At 41.3% G+C, this 22,845-nt stretch overlaps 3 protein-coding genes across 4 annotated transcripts in view; all 3 read right to left on the bottom strand.

Annotated features, from left to right (window-relative positions):
* Nucleotides 1-13,979, bottom strand: part of LOC307170773 (protocadherin gamma-A11-like) — a gene marked incomplete at its 5' end in the record, with an annotated part of 204,737 nt that extends 190,758 nt beyond the window's left edge. Inside the window, one exon of one of the 2 annotated variants that reach the window (XM_079892055.1) lies at nucleotides 11,604-13,979. In XM_079892055.1, the coding sequence (XP_079748181.1) occupies nucleotides 11,604-13,979 (2,376 nt within the window). Of the gene's footprint in view, nucleotides 1-7,630; nucleotides 10,214-11,603 lie in introns of those variants that run through there. The other variant, XM_079892063.1, reaches the window with a different exon arrangement.
* Nucleotides 3,058-5,580, bottom strand: LOC307170882 (protocadherin gamma-A11-like; the record flags this gene model as incomplete). Its single annotated transcript, XM_079892192.1, has 1 exon — nucleotides 3,058-5,580. The coding sequence occupies exon 1, from the start codon at nucleotides 5,437-5,439 to the stop codon at nucleotides 3,058-3,060; it is 2,382 nt and encodes a 793-aa protein (XP_079748318.1). The 5' UTR covers nucleotides 5,440-5,580.
* An 881-nt stretch (nucleotides 13,980-14,860) lies between the features above and the next one.
* Nucleotides 14,861-21,942, bottom strand: LOC307171429 (uncharacterized protein; the record flags this gene model as incomplete). The annotated part of the gene is made up of 3 exons (XM_079893035.1): nucleotides 19,418-21,942; nucleotides 15,114-17,591; nucleotides 14,861-14,875 (listed from the first exon to the last, which is right to left on the bottom strand). The coding sequence occupies exons 1-3, from the start codon at nucleotides 21,791-21,793 to the stop codon at nucleotides 14,861-14,863; spliced, it is 4,869 nt and encodes a 1,622-aa protein (XP_079749161.1). The 5' UTR covers nucleotides 21,794-21,942.
* Between the last annotated feature and the right edge of the window lie 903 nt (nucleotides 21,943-22,845).

Raw genomic sequence — 22,845 nt, 5'->3', positions numbered from 1 at the left:
GGTCACGAATCACCAGGAACCCACACCCAGGTATAGTCAAACCCATTACCTGGATATCAAGTTCGACATACCCAAGGTAGGGAAGCGGCAACCTATTGGCCGCGGTGATCTTCAACCACTTGGTCGTACAATGCATGTCTTTATCTTCTCCATGAAGATGCTCTTTAAAGAAGCTCTCTGTCAAAGTACTCACATTGCTGCCAGTGTCCAATAGGCACCGGACAGCTACCCCCCCAATGTGAATTTCGACTTCTGGGCACTTGCCCACTGCACGCTCCAGGAATCGCTCTTTGGTAAGGGTGCCACTGTTTGAGCCATCAGTGCCACCTCTCATTGCTCGGCTCTTCGCAATGGAGGCGCACAGTTTCCCTGAAGACTCTGAGACTCTGGCATAGCTGGCACAGGGTTTTCACGGAAGCGTTGCACAGTGCATTGCCGGGCTATGTGTCCAACTCCCTCGCATCTCAAACAAATGGGTTGGCCATCACGGGTATATTTTGGCTTAAACCTGGCCTTACTAGGTTTCTCACCACTTGGGTCAGACCTCTGGATCGTGAGGTCACGGACAGCATTGGTAAGTTCCCCGATTGCTTTCCCTTGTTGTGTAATTACCTTAATTACTTCCTGCAGGGCTACACTCAAGTCACTTGGTACGGTCGCAGACATTCTCGCATGCTCTACATTTTCCCCCACACCCACTAGATTTCGGTTTCTAGCAAGATTAGCTGCACGGGGTCTCTCTTCCAAACACCACATAAGGGCCTCCTCACGGACTTCAAATAATGTAGCGTGAGGTCGCTCTCTAACCACCTTACGCAGTTCCCTACGGAGAATTGAATCCCTCACCCCCTCTATAAACTGATCTCGCAATGTCAGCTGCATGTTCGGAACAATATGGGGTGACTGCTGGAGTGCAGCATTGAGCAGCAAGGACAGGGCGTGTGAATAATCACGGAAATCTTCACCATCCAATTGTTTCCGTGCATAAAATGCATGTAACAACTGGGGGGTGCTTCGCTTTTCCCTGAAGGCTGCCCTCAAGTAGGAGAACATGTCTTGAGGTAACTTATCCTCCCCTCCCATACACAACCTGACTTCATCTAGAGCGGAACCCCTTAAGTGGGAGAGGATAAAATCCACCTGATCCTCTGTATTTAAACCCCTCACTCTGATTACTCTCTCAAGTTCCTCAATGAACTCATCCACATTTTGGCAATCTTTACCCGGATCCCCACTGAAAGGTACAATTTGTCTCTCTCTTGGGATATACACATAAGATCTAGTAGGTACATTAGTCATGTTAGAAAGCGTTGACATTACTTGATCATGTCTACGTCCCAACTCCAGTATCTGTGACTGTAGCTGCGAGATGGGGTTACCTCCCTCAATGTCCATTTCCGGAGCTGCAGCACCTGCACCCTGAATGTCCTCACCCTGGGAGGATGCATCGTCCATGTCCTCAGCGTCCATGACTCACAGTTGCAGAAAGTCTCAGTTCTCAAACAGTCAGTTCAATAAGCACCGTCCTTCACAATCTCCTCTGACGCAGCAGTCCAGGTTTGCTGGCCCTTGGTCCTCCTGCAGCTCCTTTCAGGATGGCACACAATATTCTGCAGGTCCTTATAGCACTCAGCCGCTCTTAACCACTACCGTTGTTTGCACCCTACTATTTTAGCACTCTTATCACAAAAATAAACCAATCCCCAAACAAAAAAAAACGGAAACCCCACTCCTGGTACCAAATTAGATGTGGCCGTTCAAACGTTATGTCAGGAAATAAGACAAAGCCATAACATCTAAAGAAAACGGGTTCTTTTATTCCTGACTGAGCCTCAAATGAGACACAGCGTTAATGTATATTTTTGTTCAAGAGAAAAGCAGTTTTAGAAAAACATTCCAATTAATAAGTAAAATTGGCATAACAAAATAAACTATCAAACTGACTCCAATAAGTGCAGAAAACAAAGTAATAAGAGTCTTACAAAACAAAACAAATAAAAAGGAGGTTTTCACATTGATAATCTCAGAAACAAATAAAATGAGTGCCAAAAACAACGGTAGTGGCCTGTATGTGCCTAATGAAAGAAATAAAACAGCATACATGAGAAATCTGCACATTTCACCACATTAATACTTTACAATACACAGTTTGACCCCTTCTGTTCAAGTCAAACAGTAACTACACAATAAAAATAGTATACACTTGAACAAAGGTACAAATATTCTTTATAACTTATACATAAACACTTTAGGAGAATAAAATGATCAAAACTCACTCTTATTGAGACTTTGAAGCACACAGAAAAAGCTCACGTGGCAGCTGGTGCACGTGCAATATCACGCGTGGCTGTTCTCCCCTCTAACACGGCATAAAGAACAATAATTACTCAAAGTTGCATTAATATATGAAATAAACCGTGTTATTTAACCTTTCAACAACTTTTTATAACATATCACAGAGTAACTCACGCTCAATCTTCCCCAACGTCTCTGTATTTCCTTTCCCCACGGAAGATCTCACACGTGCAGGAACACCACACTCGTACGAGCAGCGAAATCAACCATACACTCGACAATATCACACGGCTGTTATCACCACAGATTCACAAGTCAATATCAAACTGGAAATGTTCTCTCTTTAACAGTTTAATCAACTACTTTTCCCTCTGTGTGACTCTGAGTCTCAAACTGCGCTCTCTTTCAGTCTGACGCGCTCTCTATCTCATCTGCGCATGCACACACTCTTAAAGGGGACAGCGCGCGGCTGAGTCAAAGCAAACATAAGGGCAAATCACCAGAGGAATTAATCAAATATCAGGCTATTCCTGCCCCGGTTACATATATAACGGGGGGGGGGGGGGGGGGGGGGGGGTAGTTTGTTGCTTTTAAAAACTAAAAATGACTTTCAAACATGTCCAATGCATAAAATAAAGCATTTGATTGAGTCAGACAGTTTTGGTCTTTAAAGAGACTATTGGCAGTAAAAGCGGCCAACTTTAAACACAAATACACATTTAATATGGAAGTCCAGACCATTAAAAATAAATACTTTGTTAGTCATACCTGAAACGAATCGTTGATATCCGCATCAAGTCCTTCAAGATCATCCACAGCGGACTGAGTCTTTTTCAGAGTCAGGTCAGCAGTCAGTGTGCCCTCATTATAAGATCTGACGAACTTGAAGTCACTAGTGCGCGAGCCCGTGGTCAGGTACGCGTCATAATTGTAAGCGCTGCGGAGAGTTCCCGCGCCCTCCACCTCTGCGTAATTTGGAGGGAGATAGGCGCTGGGAATGGCTACAGCTCCATCAAACAACAGTCTGGGCTTTCTCCTGCGACAAAACCTCACGGCCAGGATGATGATGATGAAGGTCAGGAAGAAAGTGGAAACGGACACCAGCGCGATGATCAAATAAAACGTCAGTTTGGAGCTGCTCTCGTCATGAGACATGTCTTTCAGTTCTGGAACTTCAGCCAAGTTATCTGATATGAGTAAATACAACGCGCACGTGGCTGAGAGAGAGGGCTGTCCGTTATCTCTCACGGACACAATCAGGTTCTGTTTCATGCTGTCAGATTCAGAAATGTCCCGCTGCGTCCTGATCTCCCCGCTGTGGACACCGATAGTGAAAAGTCCCGGATCAGTCGCTTTAATAATGTGATACGAGAGCCACGCGTTCTGTCCAGAATCCGCGTCCACGGCGATCACCTTGGAGACCAGGGAGCGCGCCTGCGCAGCTTTGGGAACCATCTCGGTCATGAAGGAGTTTCCTTCCGGAGAGGGGTATAATATCTGAGGAGAGTTGTCATTCTCATCCGATATGAAGACACTCACGGTCACGTTACTGCTCAGAGGAGGAGAACCGTTGTCTCTGGCTAACACGAGCACTTTGAAACTCTTCATCTGTTCGTAATCAAACGACCTCACGGCATGAATGACCCCGGTGTCTCCGTTAATGGATAGAAATGAGGACACCGGTGCGCCATTGACATCAGAGGACAACAGAGAATAAACTACAGTGCCATTCTGTCTCCAGTCCGGGTCTGTAGCTGATACTGAACAAATAGAGGAGCCCGGTTTGTTATTTTCTTGCACATGAGCTCTGTAATTCTGCTCCTCAAATACAGGTGGATTATCATTCACGTCAGCTACAGTCAAGTGAATATTCTTAGTGGAAGATAAAGGCGGAGAGCCCTCATCAGTAGCAGTGATTGTAATATTATAATCAGAGAGCAGCTCGCGGTCTAATTCACCTGTGGTCACCAGAGAATAGTAGTTTTTGATTGAAGGAACGAGTTTAAAAGGGACGTTTTGCTGAATAGAGCAGCGCACCTGTCCGTTATTCTCAGAGTCTCTGTCCTGAACATTAATGATGCCAACCTCTGTACCGGGTAACGCGTTCTCAGGAACGGGACTACGCAAAGATTTTAAACGAATCTCAGGAGCATTGTCATTAACATCTGTAAGTTGAATTACAACTTTAGCGTCACTGGATAAACCAAATCCATCTTTTCCTTCTACACGTAATTCATAAACAGCTTCGTCCTCGAAATCAAGTGCACCTGTAACTTGAATGTCACCTGTATTTGGATCTACCGAGAACAGCTTTCTAGCTCTGTCAGAGATACGACCAAATTCATAGGTCACTTCTCCATTTTGTCCCTCATCAGCATCAGTAGCGCTCACTGTCACCACTACAGTATCTACAGGAGAATTTTCAGGCAGACTGACTTTATAGACGGCCTGACTAAAGACTGGAGCATTATCATTAGCATCCAGCACAGTGACGTGTATGGCTACAGTCCCTGATCTCGGTGGAGTCCCGCCGTCTACCGCAGTGAGAATTAAAGTCACCTCTTTCTGCTGCTCACGATCCAGCTCTTTCTCTAGCAGTAATTCCAAATTCTTTTCTCCGTCTACATTTGAATTTATAGCCAGTTGAAAATTATCATTTTTTTGTAGATTGTATTTCTGAACTGCATTCTGTCCTACATCAGCATCATGAGCCGAATTCAAGCGATAGCGAGTTCCTCGGACAGCAGACTCTCTAATTTCAAATGTGATCAAATCCTTTGAGAAAACAGGCGAATTGTCGTTAATATCCTGAATTTGAACTGACACACGGTGCAGCTCTAAGGGATCCTCAAGCATGAACTCAAATTTTAAAACACATGAAACCCTGTCGCCACAAATCTCCTCTCTGTCGATTCTCTCCGCTACGGTCAGTTCTCCAGTATTCAGATTAATGTCACAGTATCGTTTTCTGTTACCTTCAGTATCAATACGAGCCTTACGAGATGACAGTCTGTTCACATCGAGCCCGAGATCCTTTGCTATATTTCCAATCACAGATCCGCGTTTCATCTCCTCCGGGAAAGAATAGCTCACGTCTCCATAAGCGGTGTGCGCCATCAGCACGAAGAACAAAAGGCCAAACATCTTAGCAAAAACGCAGAATGTTTGAAGTGCCTAAGCAATTAAATCCAGGAACACAACAATATACATGTAAAGGAAAACATAAATGTAAATCTAAATTATGAGTGTGGGCAGAAGTACAATTTATGAGGCAGTCTCCGTCGACGATTTTCTATAATGAGGCGAGCTTGAAGCCCTGTGTATGACATCAGAAGCAGGGTGGAGAGATGTGCACAGAACACACACATGGGTTTGCAGGTGAACAGCGACACTATGAGTTAAAAGAAGAAACTGCATGATATTTGTATCTTTTGACAGAATTAAGTGCTGGAATGTACACCTAACTTGGATATATACTTAATTATTTTTAGAAACAAGACCAAGCAGCGATATTCACTGAAGCCTGGAAGATACATATAAAAATATTAAAACGACAACATTTAAGGTACTAAAGCAAAAACAGCGATTTAGATTGCAAATTTTTTTAGTAGCAAAAAACCCAAACACCCAAGGATAAATTCCGGTGCAGCACCACGGACAGCGACAGTAAAACCTGATCAATGCTATTTCCATTTCTACCAAAATGACATTTAAAAAATTGCTGACATCGGAATTTATTTGCCTTTATAAAGACATATTTCACATAAAGGAGACATCGATGAGATACACTTAAAATCACATAAAACAGCAACATTTTGTCATAGATTCGATTAATATCCGTATCCATATAAAGGCAAACAAAGTAACAATTAGAAAAAAAAAACGATAAAATGAGCTCGACAAAACGATTAGTCAACAGAACGAGTCATTTCAGATTTATTTAAAATGGCACCAACAGATAGGTTATAAGCTCTTCGAAAAAAAAAAAACATGCTACTGACGAAAAAATAATGCAAAACTCAATAGTAAGACGACTCGTGAAACATGGTAAATTACTTACAATTGATCATACATGAGCAAATAAATAAATAAATAAAATAAACTAGACTAATTTAACTATATTTCAGACTTAAAACTGAACCTCATAATTGTTCATGCGTTTAAAAGCACTTGAATGAGCTGCGTGATCTTGCTATTTTAAAGAGCCTGTTGTCAATGAAAGCAGTCAATTAAATTACAAATAGGCCTACACATTTAATCTGTAAACCCAGTCCATAACTATTTATCTAAAGAAAGTATTCGTTAGTCCTAGTTTAAAGAGTCACTCATGTCCGCATTATGTCCTTCAAGATCACAAGAACACAGATTTAACCAATTTATAAAGAATACACTTGTACAAGACATCGCAAATGCTTGAATATAGTTCATGGTCAATAAAATATCACAAAAATTAAGGTAACCGCTCAACATCACCTGGTGTCTACAGCGAACTGTGATGTCAGTCCTGAATATGAAATCATGAACAGAATGGACAGAAACAATGTGAATGCCAACGGTGGCACTGGTAAACAACAACACAGAGTTAAATTGGGAAACTCTGATAACTCTCACAATAAATGGCCAAACTTGGATACAACGCATGAAATGACTTCACAATATCAATGGCCCGTAACAACCAAATATTCTCGTAAAATTTAAAAGAGAACAAGCTCAATATGCAATAACATCTGTTCGTAAAAAAAAAAAAAAAAAAAAAAAACACGACTGTTATCGACACAGTATAGAGCAAAAACTTAACCAGCAACAGAAACTGTCTGTAGAGCACCATGGACAGCAAATAGAAATATAAAATATGCTTTAATATATATATATTAAACGTATATATTAACCGCGTCAGGAACAAAAAAAACTAAATGAAATATAGAGAAACTCACCAACCATTCACACCGTGTCTGATCAATTACATGAGTTTGAACCATTTAATCTGAAATGTTAACATTTCTGAAATCCCTTTAAAACATTTTTTTTTCTCTGAAAAAATATGTCTAATATCAAACATTGTACATGTTCAGAAGTAGTTTCGCACATTTTGGCCCTGATTTACAAAATTACACACACACAAAAAAAAACTTTTGTGTAAATAAATTATTTTAGGAAAACACTGACATAGCTTTTCAGATTTAAAAAATACCCTCTAAAATATTCAAGTCTACAAATATAACTTGAGGGAGCCACGTATTTAAAAAATAAAATAAACTAAAAAAAATAAACTAAAAAAAATTAGTCGTTTGCCAATGAAAGTAAATAAATAAATAAATAAATAAATGAGTCCTACCTGAAAGGAATCGTTCATTTCCGCATCAAGTCCTTCAAGATCATCCACAGCGGACTGAGTCTTTTTCAGAGTCAGGTCAGCAGTCAGTGTGCCCTCATTATAAGATCTGACGAACTTGAAGTCACTAGTGCGCGAGCCCGTGGTCAGGTACGCGTCATAATTGTAAGCGCTGCGGAGAGTTCCCGCGCCCTCCACCTCTGCGTAATTTGGAGGGAGATAGGCGCTGGGAATGGCTACAGCTCCATCAAACAACAGTCTGGGCTTTCTCCTGCGACAAAACCTCACGGCCAGGATGATGATGATGAAGGTCAGGAAGAAAGTGGAAACGGACACCAGCGCGATGATCAAATAAAACGTCAGTTTGGAGCTGCTCTCGTCATGAGACATGTCTTTCAGTTCTGGAACTTCAGCCAAGTTATCTGATATGAGTAAATACAACGCGCACGTGGCTGAGAGAGAGGGCTGTCCGTTATCTCTCACGGACACAATAAGGTTCTGTTTCATGCTGTCAGATTCAGAAATGTCCCGCTGCGTCCTGATCTCCCCGCTGTGGACACCGATAGTGAAAAGTCCCGGATCAGTCGCTTTAATAATGTGATACGAGAGCCACGCGTTCTGTCCAGAATCCGCGTCCACGGCGATCACCTTGGAGACCAGGGAGCGCGCCTGCGCAGCTTTGGGAACCATCTCGGTCATGAAGGAGTTTCCTTCCGGAGAGGGGTATAATATCTGAGGAGAGTTGTCATTCTCATCCGATATGAAGACACTCACGGTCACGTTACTGCTCAGAGGAGGAGAACCGTTGTCTCTGGCTAACACGAGCACTTTGAAACTCTTCATCTGTTCGTAATCAAACGACCTCACGGCATGAAGGACCCCGGTGTCTCCGTTAATGGATAGAAAGGAGGACACCGGTGCGCCATTGACATCAGAGGACAACAGAGAATAAACTACAGTGCCATTCTGTCTCCAGTCCGGGTCTGTAGCTGATACTGAACAAATAGAGGAGCCCGGTTTGTTATTTTCTTGCACATGAGCTCTGTAATTCTGCTCCTCAAATACAGGTGGATTATCATTCACGTCAGCAACAGTCAAGTGAATATTCTTAGAGGAAGATAAAGGCGGAGAGCCCTCATCAGTAGCAGTGATTGTAATATTATAATCAGAGAGCAGCTCGCGGTCTAATTCACCTGTGGTCACCAGAGAATAGTAGTTTTTGATTGAAGGAACGAGTTTAAATGGGACGTTTTGCTGAATGGAGCAGCGCACCTGTCCGTTATTCTCAGAGTCTCTGTCCTGCACATTAATGATGCCAACCTCTGTACCGGGTAACGCGTTCTCGGGAACGGGACTGTTAAGAGATTTAATCACTATAATTGGAGAATTGTCATTAACATCTGTAATTTCTATAATTACTTTAGTGTCAGAAAAAAGACCAGCGCCATCCTTTCCCTCAACGAGCATTTCATATTTTATCTCCTCCTCAAAATCAATTGGGGCTTTAACTTTAATCTCTCCACTATTTTCATTAAGATCAAATAATTCTTTCGCAATTCCGGAAATTCGGCTGAACTCATAAAACACTTGTCCATTTTGTCCCTCGTCAGCATCAGTAGCGCTCACTGTCACCACTACAGTATCTACAGGAGAATTTTCAGGCAGACTGACTTTATAGACGGCCTGACTAAAGACTGGAGCATTATCATTAGCATCCAGCACAGTGACGTGTATGGCTACAGTCCCTGATCTCGGTGGAGTCCCGCCGTCTACCGCAGTGAGAATTAAAGTCACCTCTTTCTGCTGCTCACGATCCAGCTCTTTGTCTAACACCAACTCAATATTTTTGCCACCATCCGCCTTTGTACTTACAGATAAAAGAAAGTTGTAATTTTTTTCAATCGAATAGCTTTGTACTCCGTTCTGTCCTATGTCAGCATCATGCGCCTCATTCACGCGGAACCGAGCGCCTTTATCAGCATTCTCACTTATCTCAAGCTTTATCGTGTCTTTAGGAAATGTTGGCGTGTTATCATTAATATCTTGTATTTGGATAGTGACACGGTGTATCTCCAATGGGTGTTCTAGAACTAATTCAAAATTAAGAGCACAGGAAATTCTTTCATTACACAATCCCTCTCTGTCGATTCTCTCCGCTACGGTCAGTTCTCCAGTATTCAGATTAATGTCACAGTATCGTTTTCTGTTACCTTCAGTATCAATACGAGCCTTTCGCGATGACAGCCTGTTCACATCGAGCCCGAGATCCTTTGCTATATTTCCAATCACAGATCCGCGTTTCATCTCCTCCGGGAAAGAATAGCTCACGTCTCCATAAGCGGTGTGCGCCATCAGCACGAAGAACAAAAGGCCAAACATCTCAGCAAAAACGCAGAACGTTTGAAATGCCAAAGAAATTAAATGCTCCAACACAACAATATGCATTCACAAAGAAAAAAATGTAAATCTAAATGTAGACAGAAGTACAGTATATGTTGCAGTCTCCGTCGACGATATTCTGTAAAGAGACGAGCTTGAAACCCAGTCTATGACATCAGAAGCAGGGTGGAGAGATGTGTTCTGAACACACTCATGGTTTTGCTAGTGAACAGCGACACTGTGAGTTAAAATAAGAAACTGCATGACATTCTGACAGTATGAAGTCCTGGAATATACACCGAACAGGGTATAGGACTTTCTGCAACAACATGAACAAGCAGAAATATTTACTGAAGAGATAAATAAGACCACAACATTTATGTTACTCAACGTGTATGGTACTCAAACAATGTAGCTCTCCGTAAATGCCTGATCAGCACCACGGACAGCAATACAACAACAACATAAAAAAGAGAAATGCTCTTCGCCATTTCCAAACCGACTAAAAGAGCTTTAAAAAGTGTTGACATTATAGTTTAATTGCATTCATAAGCCAATTCACATCGGTTAGAGAAACGCAAAACTACTTAAAATAGCAACAGTTTATCCACGAGGACACAAACTAATGTTAGATAAAATGTCAAAATTAGATTTCACAGAGCTCTTAGTCAATGAGATTTACTTATTTCACCAAAAGATTACAGGTGAATAACTTTAAGCTCTTTACATTTAAAATATATTGACTAAAAAGAATGAATAACTCTTATAAAAACACAGCGATTCATGAAACCTACAATTCCTCAAACATTAAATCGCAATATACTAATGCATCTTTTCGCACTTAAAACTGCATCTCAAAACTGTTCATGGGTGTAAAATAAAGCACTTTAAGCGCAATACAGTCAATTAAAATGCAAATACACATTTACCATAAAAAGGCTATATTTTAAAATACTTTTATATAAGATTTCGTCATTACTTAAAGACACGTATGTCTGCATCAAGTCCTTCACAATCACAATACAAAAAAGTAACAAAAAGTTCACAAGCACAACGCAAATGACTGAATCTTGATCATGGTGAATATACGCTATTGGTGATACCACAACATAAGGAGACATGCTCCGCAACAATAACAGTGGCTCAAGACGCAATCCATCGGCACGTCACAAGTTTTAGTGGCACATGCCAATGACAACCGGATGTGGATGTGCCGCTAAGCACAGCGGCATGTGGCTTGGCTTCTGCGCGTAAGATGCCATGTCACAATGTAAATATCGCCTCTCCATAATACTAATTATAATATCCATAATAAACGAAAAATTACTCACATGGATGTTCTTTGCAGCTGAAAACCTTATTTTTTAATACAAAATATTAACATAAAAAAATAAATAAAAATAATAAAACAATTAAATGTATGCACTTTTCAGATTTCAAATAGATTTTTAGTCATGTTCATGTGTTTTATATAAGGCACTTGAATGAGTCACGTGTTCTTGTCAGTGAAAGAACTAAATTTTAAATACAAAACTACATTTAATATGGAAGTACAGACAATAAAATGTAAAATAAATAAATATATACTTAGTCCTACCTGAAACGAGTCGCTCATTTCCGCATCAAGTCCTTCGAGATCATCCACAGCGGACTGAGTCTTTTTCAGAGTCAGATCAGCAGTCAGTGTGCCCTCATTATAAGATCTGACGAACTTGAAGTCACTAGTGCGCGAGCCCGTGGTCAGGTACGCGTCATAATTGTAAGCGCTGCGGAGAGTTCCCGCGCCCTCCACCTCTGCGTAATTTGGAGGGAGATAGGCGCTGGGAATGGCTACAGCTCCATCAAACAACAGTCTGGGCTTTCTCCTGCGACAAAACCTCACGGCCAGGATGATGATGATGAAGGTCAGGAAGAAAGTGGAAACGGACACCAGCGCGATGATCAAATAAAACGTCAGTTTGGAGCTGCTCTCGTCATGAGACATGTCTTTCAGTTCTGGAACTTCAGCCAAGTTATCTGATATGAGTAAATACAACGCGCACGTGGCTGAGAGAGAGGGCTGTCCGTTATCTCTCACGGACACAATAAGGTTCTGTTTCATGCTGTCAGATTCAGAAATGTCCCGCTGCGTCCTGATCTCCCCGCTGTGGACACCGATAGTGAAAAGTCCCGGATCAGTCGCTTTAATAATGTGATACGAGAGCCACGCGTTCTGTCCAGAATCCGCGTCCACGGCGATCACCTTGGAGACCAGGGAGCGCGCCTGCGCAGCTTTGGGGACCATCTCGGTCATGAAGGAGTTTCCTTCCGGAGAGGGGTATAATATCTGAGGAGAGTTGTCATTCTCATCCGATATGAAGACACTCACGGTCACGTTACTGCTCAGAGGAGGAGAACCGTTGTCTCTGGCTAACACGAGCACTCTGAAACTCTTCATCTGTTCGTAATCAAACGACCTCACGGCATGAATGACCCCGGTGTCTCCGTTAATGGATAGAAAGGAGGACACCGGTGCGCCATTGACATCAGAGGACAACAGAGAATAAACTACAGTGCCGTTCTGTCTCCAGTCCGGGTCTGTAGCTGATACTGAACAAATAGAGGAGCCCGGTTTGTTATTTTCTTGCACATGAGCTCTGTAATTCTGCTCCTCAAATACAGGTGGATTATCATTCACGTCAGCTACAGTCAAGTGAATATTCTTAGTGGAAGATAAAGGTGGAGAGCCCTCATCAGTAGCAGTGATTGTAATATTATAATCAGAGAGCAGCTCGCGGTCTAATTCACCTGTGGTCACCAGAGAATAGTAGTTTTTGATTGAAGGAACGAGTTTAAATGGGACGTTTTGCTGAATGGAGCAGCGCACCTGTCCGTTATTCTCAGAGTCTCTGTCCTGCACATTAATGATGCCAACCTCTGTACCGGGTAACGCGTTCTCAGGAACGGGACTGTTAAGAGAGCTAATTACTATTATAGGGCTGTTATCATTGACATCAATAACATCTATTATTACTGTACAATGACTCGCTAACCCTTGACCATCTTTAGCTTGGATCGGCAGTTCGATTGAACTCTCCTCCTCATAATCCATGAGTCCCTTTATTTTAATCTCTCCCGAAATTGCATCAAGGAAAAATAATTGCCGGGTAATTTCGGATAAATGACTAAATGCATATGTCACTTCCCCATTGTGTCCCTCGTCAGCATCAGTAGCGCTCACTGTCACCACTACAGTATCTACAGGAGAATTTTCAGGCAGACTGACTTTATAGACGGCCTGACTAAAGACTGGAGCATTATCATTAGCATCCAGCACAGTGACGTGTATGGCTACAGTCCCTGATCTCGGTGGAGTCCCGCCGTCTACCGCAGTGAGAATTAAAGTCACCTCTTTCTGCTGCTCACGATCCAACTCTTTATTAAGAACGAGCTCGCCATATTTTTTACCATTTGAACGCGTTAATACACTAAGAAGAAAGTGTTCATTGTTTTGAAGTATATATGACTGCACTGAATTCAGACCAATGTCCGCATCGTGGGCCTCATCTAATAAATAACGAGATCCTTTGTCTGCTGATTCCTGTATTTCAAAATCAATAACACTCTCTGTGAACTGTGGTGGATTATCATTTATGTCTTCAATATTGAGAATGAAGCGATGCAGTTCTAGAGGACTTTCAAGAACAAGCTCCTTATTTATGATACATGAAGATTTCTTTCCACAAAGACCCTCTCTGTCGATTCTCTCCGCTACGGTCAGTTCTCCAGTATTCAGATTAATGTCACAGTATCGTTTTCTGTTACCTTCAGTATCAATACGAGCCTTACGAGATGACAGTCTGTTCACATCGAGTCCGAGATCCTTTGCTATATTTCCAATCACAGATCCGCGTTTCATCTCCTCCGGGAAAGAATAGCTCACGTCTCCATAAGCGGTGTGCGCCATCAGCACGAAGAACAAAAGGCCAAACATCTCAACAGCAACTATTGAAATGCTTAATAAACTGAGCAGAAATTATATCCAGATAAACAACAAATATGTAAAATAAAACACAAAATGAAGAAATTTAGAAAAATAGACTGACTGCCTAATATACAGTCCTTCTGTCACTGTAGACGATTTTGTATAACGAGGCGAGCTCGAAGCCCAGCGTATGACATCGAAACAGGGTGGAGAGATGTGTACTGAACACACACGTTGTTTTGCAGGTGAACAGCGACACTATGAGTTTAAGTAAGAAACTGCATGACATCCATTTTTCTCACAGAATTATGTGTTAAGGTATACAAAGAATGGGTTTTGTGTACTTATTCAGCAACTATATACTTATTTTATAGTAATGCAATTGTTTAGCTAAGCAGGAGACAACAGTAACATTTCCTGAAGTGGAGAGATAAAAACACAAACCCAGAATGTATATTATTAAAAATAATAAAAAATAATAATAAAATAAAAAGCCATGGAGGGGTGGAGAGTTACACATACGCAAGAGCAAAATATCCAAACACCAAGAGTATGACAGTGCAGCACCACGGACAGCAACAGGGGAAACCTGCCCTCTGCCATTTCCAATCAGATTAAAATGACGTTTAGGATACTTTGCTCAACGGAAAAATTACTGAAACTGACATCCAAAATTAATTCCCTTTATAGCTACATTAAAATACATCAATAAAAACGTAAAACTACTTAAAATATCAACACTTCCTCATAATTCAACGTCCTTATAACAGTAAAAGATTATTAATAAACAACTTTTACGCGTTGAACCCAAAATCGCAGCTAGTGCCAAAAAAAAAAAAAAAAAAAAACAAGAAAAAAAAAACACATCGATTTGCGAATCATGCCACGTATTAAAATTGTTCATACTAGACCAGACAAAACAAAAACAAAAGACCACATAATGCAGCTACTCTTCTGATTTTAAACTGACCCTCAAAAATATTTGTCCACAAAAAAAAAAAAAAAAAAAAAAAAAGATTGAAAGAGCCACGTGATCTCCCAACAACAGAAAACAATGCCAATGAAAGCAGTCAAGTGGGGGAAATACACTTTTTCACGATTTAAATCCACCAAATTATTTTTTAAAGATAGACTTAGTCCTACCTGAAAGGAATCGTTCATTTCCGCTTCAAGTCCTTCAAGATCATCCACAGCGGACTGAGTCTTTTTCAGAGTCAGGTCAGCAGTCAGTGTGCCCTCATTATAAGATCTGATGAACTTGAAGTCACTAGTGCGCGAGCCCGTGGTCAGGTACGCGTCATAATTGTAAGCGCTGCGGAGAGTTCCCGCGCCCTCCACCTCTGCGTAATTTGGAGGGAGATAGGCGCTGGGAATGGCTACAGCTCCATCAAACAACAGTCTGGGCTTTCTCCTGCGACAAAACCTCACGGCCAGGATGATGATGATGAAGGTCAGGAAGAAAGTGGAAACGGACACTAGCGCGATGATCAAATAAAACGTCAGTTTGGAGCTGCTCTCGTCATAAGACATGTCTTTCAGTTCTGGAACTTCAGCCAAGTTATCTGATATGAGTAAATACAACGCGCACGTGGCTGAGAGAGAGGGCTGTCCGTTATCTCTCACGGACACAATAAGGTTCTGTTTCATGCTGTCAGATTCAGAAATGTCCCGCTGCGTCCTGATCTCCCCGCTGTGGACACCGATAGTGAAAAGTCCCGGATCAGTCGCTTTAATAATGTGATACGAGAGCCACGCGTTCTGTCCAGAATCCGCGTCCACGGCGATCACCTTGGAGACCAGGGAGCGCGCCTGCGCAGCTTTGGGAACCATCTCGGTCATGAAGGAGTTTCCTTCCGGAGAGGGGTATAATATCTGAGGAGAGTTGTCATTCTCATCCGATATGAAGACACTCACGGTCACGTTACTGCTCAGAGGAGGAGAACCGTTGTCTCTGGCTAACACGAGCACTTTGAAACTCTTCATCTGTTCGTAATCAAACGACCTCACGGCATGAATGACCCCGGTGTCTCCGTTAATGGATAGAAAGGAGGACACCGGTGCGCCATTGACATCAGAGGACAACAGAGAATAAACTACAGTGCCATTCTGTCTCCAGTCCGGGTCTGTAGCTGATACTGAACAAACAGAGGAGCCCGGTTTGTTATTTTCTTGCACATGAGCTCTGTAATTCTGCTCCTCAAATACAGGTGGATTATCATTCACGTCAGCTACAGTCAAGTGAATATTCTTAGTGGAAGATAAAGGCGGAGAGCCCTCATCAGTAGCAGTGATTGTAATATTATAATCAGAGAGCAGCTCGCGGTCTAATTCACCTGTGGTCACCAGAGAATAGTAGTTTTTGATTGAAGGAACGAGTTTAAATGGGACGTTTTGCTGAATGGAGCAGCGCACCTGTCCGTTATTGTCAGAGTCTCTGTCCTGAACATTAATGATGCCAACCTCTGTACCGGGTAATGCGTTCTCAGGAACGGGGCTGTTAAGAGAGCTAATTATTATTATAGGGCTGTTATCATTGACATCAATAACATCTATTATTACTGTACAATGACTGGCTAACCCTTGACCATCTTTAGCTTGGATCGGCAGTTCGATTGAACTCTCCTCCTCATAATCCATGAGTCCCTTTAGTTTAATCTCTCCCGAAATTGCATCAAGGAAAAATAGTTGCCGGGTAATTTCGGATAAATGACTAAATGCATATGTCACTTCCCCATTTTGTCCCTCGTCAGCATCCGTAGCGCTCACTGTCACCACTACAGTATCTACAGGAGAATTTTCAGGCAGACTGACTTTATAGACGGCCTGACTAAAGACTGGAGCATTATCATTAGCATCCAGCACAGTGACGTGTATGGCTACAGTCCCTGATCTCGGTGGAGTACCGCCGTCTACCGCAGTGAGAATTAAAGTCACCTCTTTCTGCTGCTCACGATCCAACTCTTTATTAAGAACGAGCTCGCCATATTTTCTGCCATTTGAACGCGTTAATACACTAAGAAGAAAGTGTTCATTGTTTTGAAGTGTATATGACTGCACTGAATTCAGACCAATATCCGCATCGTGGGCCTCATCTAATAAATAACGAGATCCTTTGTCTGCTGATTCCCGTATTTCGAATTCGATAACACTCTCTGTAAACTGTGGTGAATTATCATTTATGTCTTCAATATTGAGAATAAAGCGATGCAGTTCCAGAGGACTTTCAAGAACAAGCTCCTTATTTATGATACATGAAGCTTTCTTTCCACAAAGACTCTCTCTGTCGATTCTCTCCGCTACGGTCAGTTCTCCAGTATTCAGATTAATGTCACAGTATCGTTTTCTGTTACCTTCAGTATCAATGCGAGCCTTACGAGATGACAGTCTGTTCACATCGAGCCCGAGATCCTTTGCTATATTTCCAATCACAGATCCGCGTTTCATCTCCTCCGGGAAAGAATAGCTCACGTCTCCATAAGCGGTGTGCGCCATCAGCACGAAGAACAAAAGGCCAAACATCTCGCCAGCACCGCAGAATCTTTGAAACGCTTCAGATATTAAGTAGAAATTAAATCTAGCAATACAGCACTTAACGTGTAAAAAGAAAACACAAATATAAATCTCAATGTTATAATAGCCAGAACGACAGTATTAGCAGCAGTCAGTCGCTTTCGATGATATTCTGTAATGAGACGAGCTTGAAGCCCAGTGTATGACATCAGAAGCAGGGTGGAGAGATGTGTGCTGAAGACACACATTGTTTTGCAGGTGAACAGCGACACTATGAGTTAAAAGAAGAAACTGCAAAACATTCATATTTCTGAAAGAATTAAGTGTCGATTATATAGTTTTTTTTTTTCGCAAAACAACAGCCGGCAGCAACATTCCCTGACGAGTGGAATTGACATTACCACAATATTTATAGTAGGCCTACTGGAAGAAAAATAAATGGTGGGATAGAGATTTAGGAACTACATTATGTAACAGCAACACACCAAGAGTAATTGACATTACATCACCATGGACAGCAAAAGGGGAAATCCTCCCCAATGTCATTTCTAATAGTGTTTAAAAAGTTGCTGACATACGAAATTGCTTTTATTAGCCAATATCACATAAAGACATTGATGAGAAAAACGCTAAACTAGTTAAAACCGCAGCATTTTGTCACAGATTCAATTACAAACACAATCCAGAGAAACACAGCTACTGATGTCACTTAAAAGTTTAAATTAGTTTAAATGAGTTTAAAAGGTTAGGTGACAGAACGAGACATAGCCTATCAGATTTTTTAAATAATAATAAATAATAATAATAATAAAACTACTTTAAGTTCTTTGCATCTAAAATATTACCCATGACGAGATATTGTATTTTAATTTACTGCCATTTAGGCTTCAAATGCTATTTTATAGCAGATAGAGGTATTAATCAGACAATTTGAAAACAGCTAAAAGGTTCAATCAATTCCTTGCAATGTCAATTCCATAAATGGTTCCTAGCTATTGACAAAAAGATAATAAAAAAAGCATGTCAAAGAAGACTTGTGAAACACAGACATTACAACGAACTTCAAAATCTTTAAGAGTCAGTTGTTAGCGAAAGTAGTCTGTCAAAATGCAAATAATTATTTAATCTTTAATCGCAAAAGATGTTCTTTTCAAAGAAAAACTTTGTTCGTCCTATTTGAAAAGGATCAACCATGTCCGCATCAAGTCCCTCAACCAACAATCTATGAGGATGTGAAAACAGAACCAGCTCAATTTCTATAGCATCTACTCGTAAAAGACACGACTGTATACAAACCTTAGAGACCTACATATAAGAGCAAAACCTCACCAGCAACAGACACTGCCTGTACAGCACCATGGACAGTAAACAGAAACTAAATCATAAAAACAATGAAATAAGAAAATATAACTCCTTAATACAATTATTTTAAATAACAGACAACGACAGGAATGCAAAACTGTGAATACAATAATAAGAAAACATGATCAATTATCCACACTGCGTGGGATCACATTACTGGGCCACATAATAATCTCTGTAACTGATCATTACTGTATTCTGATTAAACAAGGTTCCAGAAATGGTAAACAACTCATTATATGTAAGGAAAATGCGTCTCGACAAGCAGGTTCAACAGTGATTTGCACAATTTGACCATTATTTACTAGATCCCAAATAAAAGTCAAAAACCTGCTTTTGCGATCTATCAAAATTTATTGTGCAAGTGTGTGATGCATTATAGAATACTTGCATAAACAGAACCACGTGCAAAACAAACAAACAAACAAACAAACAAACAAAAAAAAACTATTATTTAAATTTTTTTAATATAGCTGTTTTTTTTTTAGACTCCAGGCGCCTTTTGACAGTGACACTCTGTACACCCAAAATCTTTCTTTTCTTTTTTAAAATAAGAAAATCTTTGTTAGTCCTACCTGAAACGAATCGTTGATTTCCGCATCAAGTCCTTCAAGATCATCCACAGCGGACTGAGTCTTTTTCAGAGTCAGGTCAGCAGTCAGTGTGCCCTCATTATAAGACCTGATGAACTTGAAGTCACTAGTGCGCGAGCCCGTGGTCAGGTACGCGTCATAATTGTAAGCGCTGCGGAGAGTTCCCGCGCCCTCCACCTCTGCGTAATTTGGAGGGAGATAGGCGCTGGGAATGGCTACAGCTCCATCAAACAACAGTCTGGGCTTTCTCCTGCGACAAAACCTCACGGCCAGGATGATGATGATGAAGGTCAGGAAGAAAGTGGAAACGGACACCAGCGCGATGATCAAATAAAACGTCAGTTTGGAGCTGCTCTCGTCATGAGACATGTCTTTCAGTTCTGGAACTTCAGCCAAGTTATCTGATATGAGTAAATACAACGCGCACGTGGCTGAGAGAGAGGGCTGTCCGTTATCTCTCACGGACACAATAAGGTTCTGTTTCATGCTGTCAGATTCAGAAATGTCCCGCTGCGTCCTGATCTCCCCGCTGTGGACACCGATAGTGAAAAGTCCCGGATCAGTCGCTTTAATAATGTGATACGAGAGCCACGCGTTCTGTCCAGAATCCGCGTCCACGGCGATCACCTTGGAGACCAGGGAGCGCGCCTGCGCAGCTTTGGGGACCATCTCGGTCATGAAGGAGTTTCCTTCCGGAGAGGGGTATAATATCTGAGGAGAGTTGTCATTCTCATCTGATATGAAGACACTCACGGTCACGTTACTGCTCAGAGGAGGAGAACCGTTGTCTCTGGCTAACACGAGCACTTTGAAACTCTTCATCTGTTCGTAATCAAACGACCTCACGGCATGAATGACCCCGGTGTCTCCGTTAATGGATAGAAAGGAGGACACCGGTGCGCCATTGACATCAGAGGACAACAGAGAATAAACTACAGTGCCATTCTGTCTCCAGTCCGGGTCTGTAGCTGATACTGAACAAATAGAGGAGCCCGGTTTGTTATTTTCTTGCACATGAGCTCTGTAATTCTGCTCCTCAAATACAGGTGGATTATCATTCACGTCAGCTACAGTCAAGTGAATATTCTTAGTGGAAGATAAAGGCGGAGAGCCCTCATCAGTAGCAGTGATTGTAATATTATAATCAGAGAGCAGCTCGCGGTCTAATTCACCTGTGGTCACCAGAGAATAGTAGTTTTTGATGGAAGGAACGAGTTTAAATGGGACGTTTTGCTGAATGGAGCAGCGCACCTGTCCGTTATTCTCAGAGTCTCTGTCCTGCACATTAATGATGCCAACCTCTGTACCGGGTAACGCGTTCTCAGGAACGGGACTACGCAAAGATTTTAAACGAATCTCAGGAGCATTGTCATTAACATCAGTAAGTTGAATTACAACTTTAGCGTCACTGGATAAACCAAATCCATCTTTTCCTTCTACACGTAATTCATAAACAGCTTCGTCCTCGAAATCAAGTGCACCTGTAACTTGAATGTCACCTGTATGTGGACCTACCGAGAACAGCTTTCTAGCTCTGTCAGAGATACGACCAAATTCATACGTCACTTCTCCATTGTGTCCCTCGTCAGCATCAGTAGCGCTCACTGTCACCACTACAGTATCTACAGGAGCATTTTCAGGCAGACTGACTTTATAGACGGCCTGACCAAAGACTGGAGCATTATCATTAGCATCCAGCACAGTGACGTGTATGGCTACAGTCCCTGATCTCGGTGGAGTCCCGCCGTCTACCGCAGTGAGAATTAAAGTCACCTCTTTCTGCTGCTCACGATCCAACTCTTTCTCTAGCAGTAATTCCAAATTCTTTTCTCCGTCTACATTTGAATTTATAGTTAGTTGAAAATTATCATTTTTTTGTAGATTGTATTTCTGAACTGCATTCTGTCCTACATCAGCATCATGAGCCGAATTCAAGCGATAGCGAGTTCCTCGGTCAGCAGACTCTGTGATTTCAAATGTGATCAAATCCTTTGAGAAAACAGGCGAATTGTCGTTAATATCCTGAATTTGAACTGAAACACGGTGCAGCTCTAAGGGATCCTCAAGCATGAACTCAAATTTTAAAACACATGAAACCCTGTCGCCACAAATCTCCTCTCTGTCGATTCTCTCCGCTACGGTCAGTTCTCCAGTATTCAGATTAATGTCACAGTATCGTTTTCTGTTACCTTCAGTATCAATGCGAGCCTTACGAGATGACAGTCTGTTCACATCGAGCCCGAGATCCTTTGCTATATTTCCAATCACAGATCCGCGTTTCATCTCCTCCGGGAAAGAATAGCTCACGTCTCCATAAGCGGTGTGCGCCATCAGCACGAAGAACAAAAGGCCAAACATCTTAGCAAAAACGCAGAATGTTTGAAGTGCCTAAGCAATTAAATCCAGGAACACAACAATATACATGTAAAGGAAAACATAAATGTAAATCTAAATTATGAGTGTGGGCAGAAGTACAATTTATGAGGCAGTCTCCGTCGACGATTTTCTATAATGAGGCGAGCTTGAAGCCCTGTGTATGACATCAGAAGCAGGGTGGAGAGATGTGTACAGAACACACACATGGGTTTGCAGGTGAACAGCGACACTATGAGTTAAAAGAAGAAACTGCATGATATTTGTATCTTTTGACAGAATTAAGTGCTGGAATGTACACCTAACTTGGATATATACTTAATTATTTTTAGAAACAAGACCAAGCAGCGATATTCACTGAAGCCTGGAAGATACATATAAAAATATTAAAACCACAACATTTAAGGTACTAAAGCAAAAACAGCGATTTAGATTGCAAATTTTTTTAGTAGCAAAAAACCCAAACACCCAAGGATAAATTCCGGTGCAGCACCACGGACAGCGACAGTAAAACCTGATCAATGCTATTTCCATTTCTACCTAAATGACATTTAAAAAATTGCTGACATCGGAATTTATTTGCTTTTATAAAGACATATTTCACATAAAGGAGACATCGATGAGATACACTTAAAATCACATAAAACAGCAACATTTTGTCATAGATTCGATTAATATCCGTATATAAAGGCAAACAAAGTAACAATTAGAAAAAAAAAACGATAAATTGAGCTCGACAAAACGATTAGTCAACAGAACGAGTCATTTCAGACTTATTTAAAATGGCACCAACAGATAGGTTATAAGCTCTTCGAAAAAAAAAAAAAAACATGCTACTGACGAAAAAATAATGCAAAACTCAATAGTAAGACGACTCGTGAAACATGGTAAATGACTTACAATTGATCATACATGAGCAAATAAATAAATAAATAAAATAAACTAGACTAATTTAACTATATTTCAGACTTTAAACTGAACCTCATAATTGTTCATGTGTTTAAAAGCACTTGAATGAGCCGCGTGATCTTGCTATT

The sequence above is a fragment of the Squalius cephalus genome (assembly GCF_949319135.1).
Source record: "Squalius cephalus genome assembly, chromosome: 14".
In the NCBI taxonomy this organism is placed as follows: Eukaryota; Metazoa; Chordata; class Actinopteri; order Cypriniformes; family Leuciscidae; genus Squalius; species Squalius cephalus.
This window is presented reverse-complemented; position numbering and strand designations above follow the sequence as displayed.